The 17705-nt window shown below is 52.4% G+C and overlaps 7 protein-coding genes across 7 annotated transcripts; 4 read left to right on the forward strand and 3 right to left on the reverse strand.

Annotated features, from left to right (window-relative positions):
• Nucleotides 1-543: 543 nt before the first annotated feature.
• Nucleotides 544-1482, forward strand: CTAM01_13248 (dihydrodipicolinate synthetase; the record flags this gene model as incomplete). Its single annotated transcript, XM_060529252.1, has 1 exon — nt 544-1482. One exon carries the CDS (start codon nt 544-546, stop codon nt 1480-1482), a length of 939 nt encoding a protein of 312 aa, XP_060376193.1.
• Nucleotides 1483-2376: 894 nt separating this feature from the next.
• On the forward strand, nt 2377-4367 carry CTAM01_13249 (cytochrome P450; the record flags this gene model as incomplete). Its single annotated transcript, XM_060529253.1, has 7 exons — nt 2377-2635; nt 2705-2831; nt 2896-2905; nt 2967-3319; nt 3370-3424; nt 3474-4114; nt 4202-4367. The coding sequence occupies 7 exons, from the start codon at nt 2377-2379 to the stop codon at nt 4365-4367; spliced, it is 1611 nt and encodes a 536-aa protein (XP_060376194.1).
• Nucleotides 4368-6297: 1930 nt separating this feature from the next.
• CTAM01_13250 (uncharacterized protein) lies at nt 6298-7437 on the forward strand (the record flags this gene model as incomplete). Its single annotated transcript, XM_060529254.1, has 1 exon — nt 6298-7437. The coding sequence occupies one exon, from the start codon at nt 6298-6300 to the stop codon at nt 7435-7437; it is 1140 nt and encodes a 379-aa protein (XP_060376195.1).
• A 292-nt stretch (nt 7438-7729) lies between these two features.
• CTAM01_13251 (uncharacterized protein) lies at nt 7730-8320 on the reverse strand (the record flags this gene model as incomplete). Its single annotated transcript, XM_060529255.1, has 1 exon — nt 7730-8320. One exon carries the CDS (start codon nt 8318-8320, stop codon nt 7730-7732), a length of 591 nt encoding a protein of 196 aa, XP_060376196.1.
• Nucleotides 8321-9041: 721 nt separating this feature from the next.
• CTAM01_13252 (MFS multidrug transporter) lies at nt 9042-11108 on the reverse strand (the record flags this gene model as incomplete). Its single annotated transcript, XM_060529256.1, has 6 exons — nt 9042-9488; nt 9546-9675; nt 9731-10049; nt 10111-10216; nt 10268-10657; nt 10740-11108. The coding sequence occupies 6 exons, from the start codon at nt 11106-11108 to the stop codon at nt 9042-9044; spliced, it is 1761 nt and encodes a 586-aa protein (XP_060376197.1).
• A 1421-nt stretch (nt 11109-12529) lies between these two features.
• On the forward strand, nt 12530-13879 carry CTAM01_13253 (glycerate kinase; the record flags this gene model as incomplete). The annotated part of the gene is made up of 1 exon (XM_060529257.1): nt 12530-13879. The coding sequence occupies one exon, from the start codon at nt 12530-12532 to the stop codon at nt 13877-13879; it is 1350 nt and encodes a 449-aa protein (XP_060376198.1).
• Nucleotides 13880-14542: 663 nt separating this feature from the next.
• On the reverse strand, nt 14543-16668 carry CTAM01_13254 (5'-nucleotidase; the record flags this gene model as incomplete). The annotated part of the gene is made up of 5 exons (XM_060529258.1): nt 14543-15072; nt 15120-15272; nt 15329-16235; nt 16290-16345; nt 16404-16668. 5 exons carry the CDS (start codon nt 16666-16668, stop codon nt 14543-14545), a joined length of 1911 nt encoding a protein of 636 aa, XP_060376199.1.
• Between the last annotated feature and the right edge of the window lie 1037 nt (nt 16669-17705).

Below are 17705 nucleotides of genomic sequence, written 5' to 3' on the forward strand. Positions count from 1 at the left end.
CAAAGTTCGGAGCACATCACCTATGACACGTTTGCGGCATGTGGATGGGGTGACAATTGGACGAGCCCGGACTTGTCAAGTCCCATCCTGGCACTCACATCATCCTTACCTGTTCTCTTGGTTGTCATGTGTGTGTTCTGGCCCCTCTTTTAGTGGACATGAGTCGTGGTTCCGAGCCTGCTCGGACTTGTGTTCTCGGATTCTGACCGGAAAAGAAGTCGCCCAGCTCACGCCGGTTCGGATGAGCGGGGCTGGTAGTCAGCTCCAAGCATACGCTGTAAGCATTCGGCATTCTTCTTCAATCATGGGAAAGGGTGCATGGATCCGAGTAAGTAGGCGCCACTTCGGCACGTTCTCAAACGCGAGCTCATCTAGCCCCTAAGAAAAGTTGTGTGTGAAGCTCGCCATGATCTGGTTATAAAAGACTTCATTGCAGGAGATAGTTTTAGACTTGCCTTTACCACACTCAATACACACATCAAAATCTCATAACTCTGCTCTCAGACCACCTTAAACTTCCAATCCCACAAACCTTACCGAATCATGGGTTCCAATGTCGGCCTTGACCTCCGTGGTCTCACCCCTGCCCCCGTCACCCCCTTCAACAAGGACGGCAGCGTAGACTACGACGCCATTCACCGTCTCGGCTCCTGGCTTGGCAGCATCTCTGGCGTCAAGGGTCTCGTCGTTCTCGGTCATGCCGGCGAGGGCACCTTCCTGACGCAAGACGAACAACTTGCCGTCATCAAAGCCTTTGTCAAGTCCGTTGACAACCGCATCCCCATCATTGCCGGCATCACGGGAGAAGGCACCGAAGTAGCGGCCCTAGAGGCCAAGCGTGCCCGGGAAGCCGGCGCCTCGGCCGGTCTTTTGTACCCTTCTCACGGCTGGCTCCGCTTCGGCTATCAGCCCGGCGCCCCACAGGACCGGTACAAACGCGTCTTTGAGGTCAGCGGGCTGCCGCTGATCCTGTTCCAATATCCTGACGTAACAAAGGCGACGTACAACTTGCAGACTCTGCTCGATATTTCGGCGCAACCTGGCGTTTTCGCAATGAAGAACGGCGTCCGAAATATGAGACGATGGGACACTGAGATCCCCGTCATCAGAAAGGAGAGGCCGGATCTCCAGATTCTCACCTGCCATGACGAATATCTTTTGCACACCGCTTTTGATGTCGATGGCTTTCTGGTTGGCTACGGCAATATTGCGCCCGAGGCTCTGATTGAGTTGATCAAGGCGGGCAAGGCAAAGGATTACCCCAGAGCGAGAGAGATCCACGACAAGCTGTTGCCAGTGACCAAGGCAGTGTACCATCGAGGATCGCATATGGAGGGCACTGTGGCGCTGAAGCACGCGTTGGTTGCGAGGGGAATCTTGGAGCATGCGACTGTCAGGTCACCTTTGTTGCCTTTGGAGGATGGAGCGGAGAATGAGATTTTCGCAGCTGTCTCTGCAGCTTCGCTCTCACGTGTGAAATAGTCGATGCATATCACTAGGTACTCCAGAAAATGCTGTGTTTGGAAAGTGCCATGGGCTATCATGTACGTACGGTAGAAACTAAAGAATTATTCGTTGTCATTCAGACAACTTTCCACTTCTAGACCCTATCAGTGGGAGTTGAAATCCGCCATGGACGCCCGCGTATTCCAACCATCGATCACCATTGGTGAAACCTGTGAAGGTCTAGCCAGTATTTTGGAAGCAGCTTTGGCAGCTAAGATGATTAGCGAGCTCAGCCCGCTATTAGCTGCTCTTAGGTGTAAGTGGCTTGAGACATCATCCTGATACCTGGTACCTACACTTCATTCCAGTCAAAAAAGCCACCAACATCATCCATGAGGCCATAACCCGGTGCGCTACTCGGCACTCGAGACAGACATTCTGCCCACACCTCAGACACTCAAGTTTCATCGAATTGAATTTGCCAACCGCAGTCCTCATGGCTCTAGAACTTACAGCACACTGATGGGATTCTGATGTTATTGTGCTACGGCATCGGTTCCTTTAAGATGGTCCTATCAGTGGGATAGAGTCGCAATCTCCCCAGGTCTTTTGTCTTGAAGATCGCTATGGTCTAGGCTCAAGCTGTGGCTCTCCAGGCTTGTGTGGCGAAAGCCTAATAGCCAGGAACGGCCAATATGTGTCTTTGTGGCTCTCGATAGCACGAGCCAAGCACATGTCTAGACGCCTTGCACCTCCTCTCGATCCGTGGTCCCCTTTTACCAAACGGCGGGGATTTCTTTCAGACATTCGAGCCCTGAATGTTTCCTTCTAACGCGGGCCGCCCTTTAAGAACCTTATCATTCCATATCCCCTCATTAGTGTGTCCCTGCAAAAAGACATCAGCTGTCTAGTCTTCCTCACAGACGAAGTATGGAGTCTACTAAGGATATTTTGTTCTTTCCCGGGATTTTCTGGGCCACATCCCGATGGACTCAGATCCTTGGAATCGGGCTCGCGGCGTGGTTGCTCTACGGAACTTTCCTGGCAATCTACAGAGTCACCCTCCACCCGTTAGCAAAATTTCCTGGCCCGAAGTTCGCCGGTACGACATACTGGTATGAGATATGGTTCGATGTGGTACGCTGGGGAAAGTTCACGCATGAGATCAAACGTCTTCATGAGATTTACGGTTCGTAAACTTCCAACTACATGTGCGTCTTTGAGACTGATAGATGCTGATATCATGTGATGCGTTTAGGTCCTATCGTCCGGATCAACCCAGATGAAGTTCACTGTAATGATCCAGAGTTTGTGGACATTATCTACGCAAATGGAAGTAAAAAGCGTAATAAGTCCAAAATGTTTGTCGAGGGGTTTGCTGCAGAGTGAGTTCACCCCATCCAATACATCGTTCCGCACATGTCAGGTTTGCTAACAGATGGCGTGTAGCTTGAATAATGTGAGGGACCTTTCTGAGACGTCCCGAAGTCACTCATCAGTCAGCTAATTTTTGTCACCAGGGAGGATTCGGCACAGTTGACCACGCTCATCATCGCCTCCGCAGAGCGGCTGCCAGCAAGTACTTTTCAAGAGCGCAGATTGCCAAGCTGGAGTGGGTGATCCATCAAGATGCTCAACGACTTTGCGACAAGTTCCTTCGGTACCAGGGTCGTGGACCATTCGAAGCCGCGTCGGCGTACAGCTGCTTCACAGCCGACATTGTCAGCGATTACTGCTTCGGACAGCCTTTCGGGTTCCTTCAACAAGCTGATTGGGAGCCCAACTTCAAGGAGGCAGTGTATGCAATGTTGCAGTTGATCCACATCATGAGGCACTTCCCGTCGACGACGTGGTTGATGGAGGCTATACCATTGTGAGTACTGGTGTTCGCATGGCCTCCTGGTGGGTGCTAAAGACGAGCAGGGGCGTTATCAGAAAGCTATCGTCAAACATGGGAGCGCTTGCTGAGCAGTCCAAGGTGAGAGCTTTCGATGGAAGAATGCAGGTGGACAAGCTGACAAGGGCAGGTAAAAATGCCGGAGATGGTCAGGCAGACCAAGTCAGCATACGAAGCCGGCATCAAGCGCGACCGGACGACGGTGATCCATTCTCTTCTAGAGTCGGACCTGCCGCCTGAAGAGAAGACGATTAAACGACTCACTGGCGAGGCAACGGTGATGCTCGCCGCTGGCACTGAGACGACGGCTTCAGCCCTCAGTGTCTGCACCTATCACTTGCTCCGCAACCCGGACGTCGTTGAGAAGATAAGAGCCGAGCTTCTCTCCGTTACTATGAACCCCAAGGAGATTCCGACCTGGGCCACTCTGGAGAGGCTACCATACTTCAGTGCCTCCATCATGGAGGCATTGCGTATGGGATATGGTTCCCCGTCGAGATTACCACGGATCGCACCGGACGAGGACTTGATTTACCAAGGCACGTGGACACCACCAGGTGCCTCATCACCAGTGGAGGTGACGCACGTCATTCCACGAGGCTATGCGAGTGGTATGTCGGCGTGGATCATGCATCACGACGAGAGGGTGTTCCCCGACTCTAATAGATTCCTCCCTGAGAGATGGCTTGATGAAGACGGACAGAGGAGGCGGGGTTTGGAACGGTACCTATTGACATTCTCCAAAGGAAGCCGGCAGTGTTTGGGCATGCAGTAAGTTTCTCACTATTTCTTTGCGGTAGCTCCCCCATGATCTGTTATTCGGTTCAAACTTTCTGAGTTTACAGCTGACCGAAAAAGGCTGGCATACTGCGAGCTTCACGTGGCCATTGCTGCCATGACGTTGCGCGTCCTGCCGAAGTTGAGATTGTACGAGACGACAGATGCCGATATAGAGTATGATTATGACCTTGCTGTTGCAATGCCGAAGAAAGGAAGCAAGGGCATCCGTCTGGAGGTGGTGTGAAGACTGCAGCGTTTGCGCCGAAGGCGTCATGGGGCCATAGCTCCTAGGCAAGCTTTGATGAGCAATTGAATGCGAGAAGCTCGTTGTTAAGAACATCCAATAGCGAAAGCTTCCTGGCGCCATGAGGGGATCATCCGAGCTTGAGAGTGACATTGAGTTGATGCCCGCATGTACTTACACGGTGGTCGAACATGGTTCCTGGAAGACATGCTTCATTCTTCCTTAATGCATGCTGAGTTTGGAGTACATCCTTGACCTTAGAAATCTTCGAAGTGATTGTTAAGCAATCTAGATGTAATGATGAGTTCTCCAGGGGCGAGTCAAGTTAAGTGAGTGAGTGAGAGCGAGTGAGTAAATAGGAAGAGAGTGAGAGTGAGAGTGAGAATGAGAGTACCGAATTGTCAGTGCGGCGCTTAGGGTCACACTGTGACCACATCTAGCCTAGCGAGCCCCACTCGGTCCCGAGCGCCGCGCATACCGGGACCGAAGCCAGGGCCATTTGGGACTGAAAATACGGCGAACGGACTCTATCTTCGCCGACACTACCAACACATGGAAGCCTTTGATGATGGTTTTACGGTGTACAGATGGACACACGCACACCTGGATTTGCTTCCACTCATTGCTTCCACTTCGTTCACCATCATTGTATGCTTAGGTAAGACGACGCGCGCGCGCGAGTATTACCAATGCGCCGCCCAGCCCCCTGACTAAGGCAATCTAACGATCCAAGGATCCAGAGACACCGCCGAAAAAGACAAGTCGAGCCGTCCCCATTTATGATCTCCCACTCTAATTATCTACTACTTTTGCTGGACAATCTAGACCCGATGCGACTCTTGGGACTCAACGATTGGTGAAGCCTATTCATTGGGTCACGACCTTTGCTTCCGGCGCGCGGCATCCCGAGTGGCACAGTACAGAAACAAAGAGCCAAAGTGCCCGTAGACAGCCACTAGGCGCCCATCTGGCCAGTTCTCCGCAATCAATGTAGCAAGAAGCATATGATCCAAAAGAAAAAGGAAAAATCATCTTCTGTCCCCGTCTTCCTCAAGAGCGCGCGCTACCTCTGACTAATGCCGTGGCACCCGCCGCGCCGTTGCCTTGACTCGGCCTGGACCCCTGCCTTTACCATGTTGGTTGGTGCATGTTGGAGCCCTGGGCAAGCTCCGGACATTGTCTGACGGCACGGAGTACATCTGCAGTAGGGCTTATTCCTACGTCTTTTTCATGTAGCATCACAGTCTATGGATACCACTGTAGTTAACCCGCTCCATGTGTCTGATCCCAAATCCCGGGTGCCAGAAGAAAAGAGAAGCACACCAAGCTTTACCAAATCCAATTTCGCTTGTCACACGCAAGCAGAGCTGAATAATCCGAGCGCCGCTTCGTCTGAAACATTGGATTGGCTCTCAAATGGTTCCATCCAGCGCGAGAGGTACAGGCACACAGGGAAAAGACCGGGCCGCAGTGCGACTATGCCGGCGTGCGTGCAAGCGTGTGGTACCTCGCATCTTTGGGGATGGGATGGATGAGATGGGAAGGATTGGGCCGAAGCCCAGGGCGTCAGCTAAAAAGTCCCCGGATCCTCTACCTTTGTGCCGATAAAAATCATTCATTATCCTCGCTCCCATCCTTTTCTCGAGACCCTGCGCCTATGCCTTGAGCCCTCTCTTCCTATCGTAGATCTCTTTGTCCAAGCAACTGTGCCTCGTTGGGTGCTCTTTCACAGGTGTCCACTCTCGCACTCCCCCACGGCAGTCCCGTACCGTCAAATCTCAACTCCGGCCCCCAAATACCGGCGACCTTGCTTACTTTCTCCCTTGATTGGGGAACATAATCTCACCTTCATCCCGCCAACCCTTTTTCCTCAACAACATCTCATACCTCTCATCATTCGCTGCCAAGGAAAACAGAACAACCTCACAAAATGGTCAAGCAGGTCGTGATTCTGGGCGCAGGCTACGCAGGCCTCGGCGTCGCCCATAAGCTGCTCAAGTATACCCAGCCCAAGGTCAAGGATCTCAAGGTCATCCTCGTCTCCCCCTCAACCCACCTGTACTGGAACTGCGCCGCCGTGCGCGGTCTTATTCCCGGCGAGTTCTCCGACGACACTCTCTTCAACGAAATCAAGCCCGGCTTCGAAAAGTACCCCCAGGATGCCTTCGAGTTCGTCCTCGGCAAGGCTACCACCTTCGACGCCACATCCAACACAGTGCAGATTGAGACTAAGGAGGGCCTAAAGTCACTTGAGTACGCACAGCTCATCATCGCCACCGGCTCATCCCTCGCCAGCGGCGTCCCCTTCAAAACCATCGGCACCCACGAAGAGACCCTTACCGCATGGCACAACCTCCAGTCCGAGGTCAAGGTCGCAAACTCCATCATCATCTCCGGGGCCGGCACCACGGGCGTCGAGACCGCCGGTGAGCTCGGCCACGCCTACGGCTCTACCAAGCAAATCACCCTCATCGTCGAGGGCGACGCGCCGCTCCCCGGCCTCCTGCCCCAGCTCGGCAAGATCGCCGCCAAGAACCTCCAGCAGCTCAAGGTCAAGCTCGTCACCAACGCCCGCGTCACCGAGGCCAACACCTCTGACGCCCTCAAGTCCATCAAGCTATCCAATGGCGAGACCCTCACCGCGGATCTCTACCTGCCTCTCTTTGGCGTCCGGCCCAACTCCTCCTTCATCCCGGAGCACCTCCTCGATGACAAGGGCAGCCTGAAGCTCAAGCACGACCTCCGTGTCGAGGGCCTCACCAACGTCTGGGGCGTCGGCGACATCGGTAACCTCGAGGCGAAGCAGCTTATGCGCGCCGAGGGCCAGGCGCTGCACCTCGCCGACAACCTCGATGCCGTCCTCACCGGCAATGAGACCAAGGTCAAGGACCTCAAGCTCACGCTCAAGCCCCAGGTATTTGTGACGATTGGCAAGAAGAAGGCTACGGGCCAGTTCAACACGATGAAGCTGCCTGGCTTCATCGTCAGCGCCGCCAAGGCCAAGACCTTCTTCACCGAGAAGGGTCCTGGTCTCGTCCAGGGCAAGAACATCGCCAGAGCGTCGATTTGAGGGAGTCTACTTGATTGGGTGAATGATGGATGATGGAGAAAGATTGGTAATGGGTTTGCTTCAGCTTTGATATCCCGGGTTGCGAACCGTCATTGCATGGCTTAATAGTGTGTAAGCACACGGAACTTTTAATCATTGGACATATACCCTTAATATAGTCAAAACACGCAATTGTAGTGTCTTCTAAGCCCGTGATTTGTCTATTGATCTCATCTCATCTCATAGCTGACCTAGGCTAGGCACCCACGTCGGGGCAGCCACCTGACAGCAGCCCGATAACAGTCGCATGTATCTAAAGCCTGACTGCCGTCTTCACAACGTCCCTCAAAGAATCTTTCATTTCGATGTCAGCACTCTTCTCAGCATCGATCCAAATTCCCATCTCGTGCTCCTCTACATTGACCTGGAAGCCAGCTCCATCTCCTCTGGCAATGACAACAAAATTGAAATGAACCACCGGACGCCTGATCACAACACGCTGGGCAGCCTGGGCAGCCTGGGACGACGGGCCCGCAACAGCATTCTCCACGGTTTCTTTTCCCTTGGCCGACGAATCCTCCACCGTCTCTTCCTGGATGTCGAGGATAGGTGGAAGGCAATTCCAGACATCAATCACCTGAAGAGAGACCGACTCAGCGACCGTCCGGATGATGGCATCTCGAACGGTGGGATCAGCATCCTTCATCTCGCCTCCGGGAATCCCGTGGAGGTTGTCGTTATCACGGCCGGGCCTGTTCTTAAGGATCAGAGTCTCGGCTCCGGAGGGTCCACGGCGGACGATGGCGGCGCCGACCATGATCTTGGGACAGGGGATTTGGGCTCGAAGGTCTATCCACGAGAGTAGGTCGCTGCGGGAACAGTCAAGAATGTCCATTCTGGTCATGTTGATAGTTGAAGTGAGATAATTGTTGACTCGTAGTATGTAGAGTAAAGTGTCGAGATAAAATCTTCAATGGGAGCTTGTAATGTTTGACTGCTTGGCGGGCGTAAGGTGGGTAAGGATGAGAAGTGAAAAGTAGGATTTCGTGGGACTCATATACCTTCCAGACACTCAAAAACTGGGATATAAGTTCCTGGTCAACCACGCTGCAGCCTGCTTGCCTAGTTGGGAGAAATGGTTTCGTGACTGCCTGTCGTGTTGAAAGAGTATGACAAAGACTCTTTTGGCCTCGATGTAGTCGTGAGACTTCGTAAGGGTTCACATGATAGATGATTAATCTTCAGTCTAATGGTTTTACACGCCGTTTCAGAACCTCATGAGAGTAGCCAGGATGATGGTACCGTGGCCACCAGTCCGTTCTAGATATTGATAGTTTTGAAACTCATAGGATAAGAGCTTGGCATTTACAAATAACATATTTCGTCCCCTTGGAGTTTTACTACAAGCTAGTCACTACTGGATTGTTATAGAGCCGGCCTCAAGTCCTAAGTGACTCTGCCAGCACATTTCCAATCATTATGTCTCAGCTCTTTGATGCTTGCCTGTTTCAAAGCGAAAAAGTAAGTTATCATAATTCTAGTTATCTATCGTAAATCATTCCTGATATCGCAACTCTATTCTAACATTTCTTCAGACCAATACGCACCTCACATATGATAATTACTCAACCAGCGCAATACTGGCTCTTGCTTCTAAGCCACGCGCCCCATCTCCACATAATAAACGGCACAATCAGTCCCATCACAAAGACAATACCAGCAAGCAGCACATTGCCCCAGGCAATACCCAACACATCATATAATCTCGGTGCAAACAACGGGAAGCTGAAACCAGCCATCGTCCGCACAAAGGCCGCCGCACCTGCTGCGCTGGCAGCATACCTCTCATACGAGTCGATGACATACGTCTGCACGCACTGAAAAGACAGGATGAGGCCGGCGGCTAGAATCGCTGCGCCGATGTTTGGAACGATCCAGTGGACTTCAAAGTGTGCTGCGATCCCATACAGGAGGAGACCTATGGGAGTGATTATGGCTGTGGGGAACATGAGAGGGATCCTGAACTCTGGACGACCTGTGTCGTTATTCTGTGCTTTGAGTTTACGATAGACCTGCAATTTGTGAGTTAATGGTATCTAGGTGTTACTGCGAGTGCATCTTCATCTCACCTTATCAATAAGAGGTCCGGATACTTGTAGCCCGATCACGAAGCCAATGCCAAGTGAGATGTAGTTCAGACTAGCTGGTCCGGGCTCCATGTCGTACTGCTCACTCCATACAAAAGGGAACGACGCGAGGCTTGAGATAAGTCAGCTTTCATGCATATTTCCATACTGAGAAACTGAAACCTTACACAAGATACATAAGACCATACAGGTATGCCCTGTACACAGCAGTGATCTGCAGTGCTGGCTGAGTAAAAAGCATCCTAAATGGTCTGACAAGATTCTTCCACAACGTCTGTCCGAAAGTCCTGTCTGGACGATCAAACTCTGTACGCAGATTCGCGTTACCCGTCTTCTTGCGCAGCATCTTTGCTTTGATTGCCAAAATCTTAGGGGCGTAAGTCTCGGAAAGGAAAAGAAAGGCAAGAATTTGGACGACCGCATCGGCGATGGAGACGGTCCAGAAGATCCAGCGCCAGGAGAGGTACTGTGTCAGATATCCGGCAGCTAGAATAGTAAGAAAAAGATGTTCCATAGATGCACCCAATATGCAGGTAGTAACACTCACCGATAGGGCCGACAGCTGGCCCGAGAAATGGGGCCAGACTATAAATGGCAGTCGCAGTGCCTCTCTCTTCGGCTCTCCAGCAATCACTCAGTACGCCGCCACCAAGCTGAGGATCATGTTAGCAAGAGTTTCCACGCTAGACAGACCAGAAACCTACAGCCTGAGGAGCACTTCCACCAAGGCCACTGAGGAATCGAAAAGCCAACATCTGTTCCTTTGAAGCAGAGAAGCCGCAGATGGTATTGAAGATCAAGTAAAACATGTTGGCAGACTGAAGCACAACGACACGACCATACATCTCAGACAATGGAGCAAGAACGAAAGGCCCCACGGCGTACGCGAGGAGAAATATGGACATGAGGAGATATGTCTCAATGTCAGACTCAACGTCAAAGTCGTCCGCGAGGGTGTCCAGTGCCGGGGCTAACATGGTTGAGGAGACTGGTGATATGAACGTGAAACATGAGACCAAGATGGTTGCCGTCCATTTTTTGTGCCTGGCCCAATTCTTTGGGTTCATTGGGTCGTCAGGCCCAGACCATGTCACCTGAAAGAAGGTTAGCTTTCTAAATTCTGGGCTGACAAGTCGGAGTCCATAATCCTATAGATGAGGTTTACTTATTACATACCAGGCCTGGGTCTTCAGGATCATCGGGTCTGATACCCTGTGCAGGCTTTCCCTCGAGAGGAATCTCTGCGGAGGGTCCTGCCTGCGTATGGTCATGAGAAAGTAAGTGTGAACGATCGTCATGAGCCGACGTCTCCAGGATAATCCCAGGATGTCTGCAACCAGATTCTTCCACTGGGTTTTGAAGCCAGGGAAATTTGTATGCTGTTCTCTCATACTCTGTGAAAGAAGGTAGTCCTGGGCTCCACCCTCGCCATAGGCTAGATCGAGATCGAGTCAAAGTCCTGTGAAGGCTGAAGCCCGTTTCGGAGTCTGCCGATACCGGCTTACGGGGAACGAAGTAGTAGGCATGTGGTTTCGAATCAGACATGATAGAAACGGAATAAAGATGCAGAAGCGAGAGTTGGAAAGCCTTGAAGCGAGTGTGCAAAGTGCGTTATGAACGAATGTTGTGGGTAATTTTGAAAGGTCTGTGTGTATGGTATGAAGCTATAGACCTTCATTTAGCACATTATATGAATTTCCTCAAGACTGAAAAAACGAGCGTATCTCGTGAACAAATTTGATAAGCCCAGTCTTCTAGCAACAAGAAGACAAGGAAAACAGCACCGCCTCATGCACTCATGATAGCATCGCCCCGGCTCTGGCGTGATGTCCTCGGGCTTAGGAAATCCGCCTTCCTGTAAGCGGCAGAACCAGCCGGGCTCAAGAGGTCACACATCCCTAAATTCATTCGCCCAAGTTCATCCCGCCAGGTGATGCAACAAGGAAACCCAGCAATGCCAGAGTGTATCTTCAAACCAAGTCGCGGGTGAGAATGACAGCCGAAGCTTTCTTGGCAGTCGATCGGCGGGGTGGAAGTGGGTTCTTGGATTGCTACGTCAACTGTGGCTGATGAGTGCGTTTTTGGAGTAACATTTTTCTAGACTCCGCCCAAGCGACGCCATGAGCCCAAGGATAACCCTGAAGGTAAGTGCAATTCTTATTTATAGCTCAGGTACGGCCGTACGTGATTGGAAGACTATCTTTTAAGACGGGAAACCTTGAATAGATGTTTCGGGGTCCGTCGTCGGATGAGATACGAGATCTGGGACAACCAATCTGGTCGCGTGCTCACTACTCCTGGCATCACGCCTAGGAATTAGACATCATGATACCACGCATACTAGCCAGTTGAATCTTGAGAGTACACCGTCTGATCGGTACACCGCAGTTGTCATTCTGCTCTGCCGCTTTCAGAGGCTGTGCCATGATGTAACCTCCGTAGATGTCCTGCTACGCCATGGAAGCCGTTGACAGGTCCTAGCCTTACCTTGTTTCCAGCCATCTCGTGTGAGTTGGTTGCATTCGACAGCCCATCGAGGCAAGGGACACGTGCAGGGCTGAGAGAAGCCATCATGGTCCCTGGCCTTGGGTATGCAAAGATCACACGATCGCATGCCCATTTGCGAAAATACGCACCGGCGGAGCATCTCATCGCCACGGCTCGGCAGCTGGACGCTTGTCACTCCAAGCCAGACTACCCGTGCTGATCATGTTCAAGCTTGAGACCAGAGAGATGGTATCCGAGGGCAAGTCGCAAAGAGCCATTTACAGTTGTGTTACTTTCGTCTTGTTCAAAGCCTACTGCGGATCATCATCAGAAGGATATAAAGAGAGCAGATTGCTGTGTCTGAGAATTGCGTTGGGATGGATCATCACCACTGTCAGTTCACATCTTCATCTACGTCACTTACATTCGCTTCTCGCAACCACTTCACTCGCTAACATCATTCGCTTGATTTCAAACAAATGAACTCTGCCCACAACAACATCACGGCAACACCTGATCTTAGAGAGTCATCACCATCTCCCATTGATCTTGCCGAGTCCGCACCCCAAAACATCACTCATCAAGCCGATATGGGTTCTCTTCCTGTTCCAGAGGGCATGAGAGTTCTTGTATGTCCTTCGGGATTCAAGGGAAGCTTACAGCCAGACGCTGCAGCTGACTGCATCGAAGCGGGCATTCTGGCTGTCATGCCAGAAGCAATCGTCCGCAAGGTTCCCCTTGTCGACGGAGGCGAGGGTTTCACTCGTGCCCTTGTATCGGCGACTGGTGGTACGCTTCACCCAGTCACCGTCACGGGCCCCGTTGGCATTCCGATTGCATCCTTCTTCGGTATCTTGGGTAGCAACAATCCCGATACTCCAAAGACTGCCGTCATCGAAATGGCGGCAGCGGCTGGCCTGAGTCTCGTGCCTGCTCATCTTCGCAACCCGGGCCTTACCACAACTTTTGGAGTCGGCGAACTCCTCGCCGCTGCTTTGAGCGCTGGTGCGAAGCGGGTCGTCGTCGGATGCGGTGATTCGGGCACCTGTGACGGCGGCGCGGGAATGCTCCAGGCGCTTGGCGCTCGGCTTATTGACGAGGATGGGCATTCGCTTCCCGTTGCTGCTGGGGGCGAGTCCCTTCTGCGTTTGAGGAACATTGACCTTGGCGGCATCGACAAGCGTGTCAGGGACGTCACCATCGAGGTCGCCGTCAACTGGAACAACGTGCTCTCTGGCCCCGATGGCGTTGCCAGAGTCTTTGGCGCGCAAAAAGGCGCCAGCGAATTGCAGACAGAACGTCTTTCAGCAGCCATGGAAGTCCTCGCCGTCTTGGCTGGTCGCTTCCTCTGCGACGACAACGTAGGCCTCTCGCCCGGTGGAGGGGCTTCTGGAGGGCTGGGCACCGGTTTGCGGCTGGTCGGCGCCAAGCTCCGGCCAAGATATGAGGTGGTGGCGGAGTATGTCGATTTCGATGGCCTCTTCACTGACTGTGACCTGGTGCTCACGGCCGAAGGGGGCATCGACGACCAGACTCCGCGCGGCAAAATTCCCGCAGAGATTGGCGTGCGCGCGAAGAAGCACGGCCTGCCTGTCATCGCAATCGCCGGAACCATAGGGCCAGGAGCGCGGGTCAACTACGACGTCGGGATCGATGCGTACACGTGTATCCTGCAGCGACCATCCACGCTGGACGAGGCCATCTTAGACGCAGAGGTTCTGACACGCGAGAGCGCCGAGTGCGTCATGCGGATGATTGTCGTGGGCCAGGCGTTGGGGTCCAAGAAGGGCTTGCCCATGGCGCAGCAGCCGGCTTCGACATGGGTTTAGAGATGTTTCTGATTGATTGTTGTTTTGAGTTGCAATGTAGCCAAGACCGTAGGTGGAGAGACTGGCACGACTGGATGGGCTTAGTGTACGCCAGTAGGGAACAGGGATGTGATCTAGAGTTTTTTTGACCGACATGAGAATATGAAAGAATGACCGCTAGCAGCCCTGGAGGAGACAAATTCAAGACTTGGCATGAATCAGAAATTTCTGCTGAGAAGGGAGATGTGACTGGCGGGAGAATGCACCAGCCAAGACGCTTGGTGTGGCGATGCAAGTTGTGAGTTGGCTATCCAGGGGCAAGATTGGAGATCAAGTGAAAGATAGTAGTAGTAAACAGGATTAATTATCTCATGTAAGAATCGGATGATCAACGCGATTTAGGTTTGAAGGGATGTTCATCCGAAAGGCAAGCGAGACGGGATGGAGGTGAGTGGGAGTTGTCATGTCGTTTTGATAAACCACGGAACGGGACGGAAGCGGCGGCGGGGGGAACCATGAGACGGAGGAAAGAGCCGTTCAAAAGTACGTACCGATAGACTTAGGACCACGATCTCTCATAGAACATGGAGGAAACGGGCTGCAACGTTTAAGGATTGATAGATTTCTTTTGAATCCCAATGAATGCACTTTAGTCTATTTTTGTGAACTTTTGTAACTGTCTGTCTAGCTGATCATCTTGATGCGTCCCTCTAGAACTGGTGCAATGACACGGGTCCAGTCGACCGTGAACTCCCCCTCATGCAGAGGGTCACATACCTCAGCCTTTACACCCGCCTTGCTCGCCCATCTAGCGAAGAACTTACGCATAATGAGCATCTCCATGTCAATCTGAGCGACGCTGTCCACTTCATCCTCGGAATCGACCTCCTCGTCGGAGTCATCCTTGGGGGGCTTGACGTTTAGGGCATGTCTTTTGACCATCCACTCAGCCCATGACTTTGACTCAACCTTTGGCTTGGGGTCCGACGTGCCCGTCTCCGCCGGCGTCTCCCACATTTTCCGGGGCTCGACCGGGCTGTGGCACTTCTCGGCAACCTTGACCCAGTGTTCGCTGAGGTTCTTCCATTGGCCAACTGTGCGAAGGCTCATAAAATACTGGCGCAACATGGCGGAGATGAGGATGCCGTTCTCTTCGCAAACGATTTCCTCGGCGGTTCCGCCCTCGGGCTCGACGAGCAGGCTGGTAAATCCGTCTACTTTGGTCAGCTAACAATCTGATTGCAGGAAGCTCCAAAATTACCTTTTCCTCTGCCCATGTACCCTCGGGTCGCAAGTGTATACTTCTTTTCCGGTTCTATCGGTCCGCCTCCAAGGGTCGCTGCTACGATACGGGAGCCCGCTGGCTTGCTGGGGTCGAACGTGTACTCGATGTTGGATACTTGCGGGAATCGGCCTGATGGGTCAGCAATTTCCAGGGCCTTTGAGAGCAGTATGCTATATGGAGATTACCTTCTTGTGCTGGGTACTGGGAGACGCCGTTCTCCAAGGCATCCCAGAGCTGCTGACCAGTCACTCTGATAAAGATAACGGGATCCTCAAAAGGAAAGCAATTGGTGATATCCCTGACCCTGATCGCACCGGGAGGATAAATCTGGTCGCCACGGATTGTGCCAGCTGCCATTAGGGCACAGTCGGCGTTGTGGTAATGCCTCATGACGTCGCAAACGAAATTCCCCATGTTGCTCTCCTTCATCCGGACGGTGCTGAATCTCGCATCCAACGGTGAGGCTGTCCAGCCTACGGACTTGGCCAGGCTGTGTTTCAGCTTGGAGGTCAGGTCTTCGGTAAGCTTTAGTGTCTCCTGATCTTCCGCGATAGAGGAGACGATGTCGCGCTGCAGAATGTCAAAGTCCCACTTTCCTGAACCGTCCTCCCTTTTCCGAACCTCGATGTAACTAAGCTGTTTAAAGTCGGAGCCGGATCGGAGCACGTGCGTGCCATTGACGAAGCTATGAGCGTAGTAATGGTCGTGTCCGCCCAGGATTATGTCGATGAGACCCTCCGTCTTCTCGGCAAGCTTGTTGTCGTTTGGCTCGCGCTGATGGCTGAGACAGATGATGATGTCGGCACCCTGAGCCCGGAGCTGCGGGACCAGTTTCTTGGCTGTCTCGCTGGCCGACTTGTAGATGATGTTGGGCGGCAAGCTGTTGATCGTTTCTAGCCATTCTCTTTCGCCGAGACCGATGAGACCGATCTTGATACCATTGGACGATGTGATCATGTGCGTGTGCTTGGCATGTCCGAGAGGTACATTCTCGCCCAGGGCCGGGTCCAGGACATTGGCGAGAAGCCAGGGAAAGTTGCACTTAGCAGTCAAGTGCTCGAATTGCTTGACTCCAAAGTCGAAGTCATGGTTCTGTGAAGCATGTAAGTTCCGAGAAAGCAGCAGTAAAGTTTGAGGCCCACTTACACCAACGCAAGTGCAGTCAACGCCGATCTTGTTGAGCACTGGGACCATGTGCTCACCTGAGGCGCAATGAGTACAAGTGACAGACAAGTGAGACGTGATGGGGATGCGCTGTACCTTTTGTGACTGAACTCTCGAGACTGGGGTTGAAGACATCTCCTGAAAATAGAGTCACTAGCTCGGGCTGGCCCTGGTAGCGTTCGTGGCTTCGGTACTCGTTGACGGCAGTGATGAAGCGAGCAACACCACCCACCGGCTCAGCGCTCGCGGGTTCCAAGTGGTAAACATCGTTGAGGTGGAGAAGACGCAGGGCAACCGGTGCGTTGGAGCCCGAGCTGAAAGTGACGACGGGCTCATCGGGCGCTGGGGTGTTTTTGGGCATGGTGGGTACTATGGAGAGGGAGGGAAATAGAAGTGGTCTAGGAATAGCAATGTAGTCGGAATCAGTCGGAAGACTGATTAAGAATTGCAACGCAAACGAGCGTTGCTCGTGAGCTGGAGCTAAGGATAGTGTGAGTGAGGTAAAGTTAGGTTTTGGAGTGAAGGCGAGGTGCCGTGCCGTCCGTCAACCGTCGTCCTTGCGGTGCGGTGAGCTGAGTACTGCGGGGGCGGGGGCGGGGCAGGGGCAGTGAATTGGACCACGATTGATTGGTGCAGGAGCAACGGGGACGCAGGAACCAACCAAAAGAGACAATTACCAATGCCAGGTCAGAGGCACGTGATGCAGTTGCTGCGCCATAGTGGGGCAAGATACGTCTTTTTCGAGCACAGACTCCATCTGATAAGGATAAGGTTGCTGCTAATTATAACCAATGCCCCACCAGAACAGGGGCTCGCACTTGCTGTTTCTCTGCAGGGAATTCCGCCAGCGCCTTTCTTTAATTTGTTGAACGTGGGTAAATTGATTCAAAGGTAATTCTCTCTTACACCGCTCAAATAAGTTGCTACCCTGCCCATACAGTCCAGAAAAGTCGGTTATCTCCGAATGTGGTGCACCAAAGTCCAGAACCTTTCCCTCTCCGAGTAAAGCGACTGTGTCGTAAAGACCCACATGCCCAAGTCGATTCATCACCACCAACACTGCCAAGCGAACTCAGTGTCTGTTGCATTCTGCATCCTAGAATGAGTCGCAGCATCAACGCTGCAACATGTTAGCCAGGCCCGACCGTTTTTTTTTTTTTTTTTTTTTTTTTGAAAACAAAAACCCATCTGCAAAAGAACACAACTTACTTGCTCATTGCCTCTTCCAGTAACAAAACCTTGGACTTCCGCAACTTGGCTCTAGCCAGGCAGGGAAGCTGCTACTGACTCGCTGACCACACAGCAGAGTCAATATACTTATTCATTCCCCCCTATCTCGAAACAATATCTCGGTGCCCAACCTTCTCTAAAACTTGCGAAATCTCTCTGTCATTTGAG

This window comes from Colletotrichum tamarilloi (genome assembly GCF_030869305.1).
Source record: "Colletotrichum tamarilloi strain Tom-12 chromosome Unknown Scaffold_91.1, whole genome shotgun sequence".
Taxonomy (NCBI): Eukaryota; Fungi; Ascomycota; class Sordariomycetes; order Glomerellales; family Glomerellaceae; genus Colletotrichum; species Colletotrichum tamarilloi.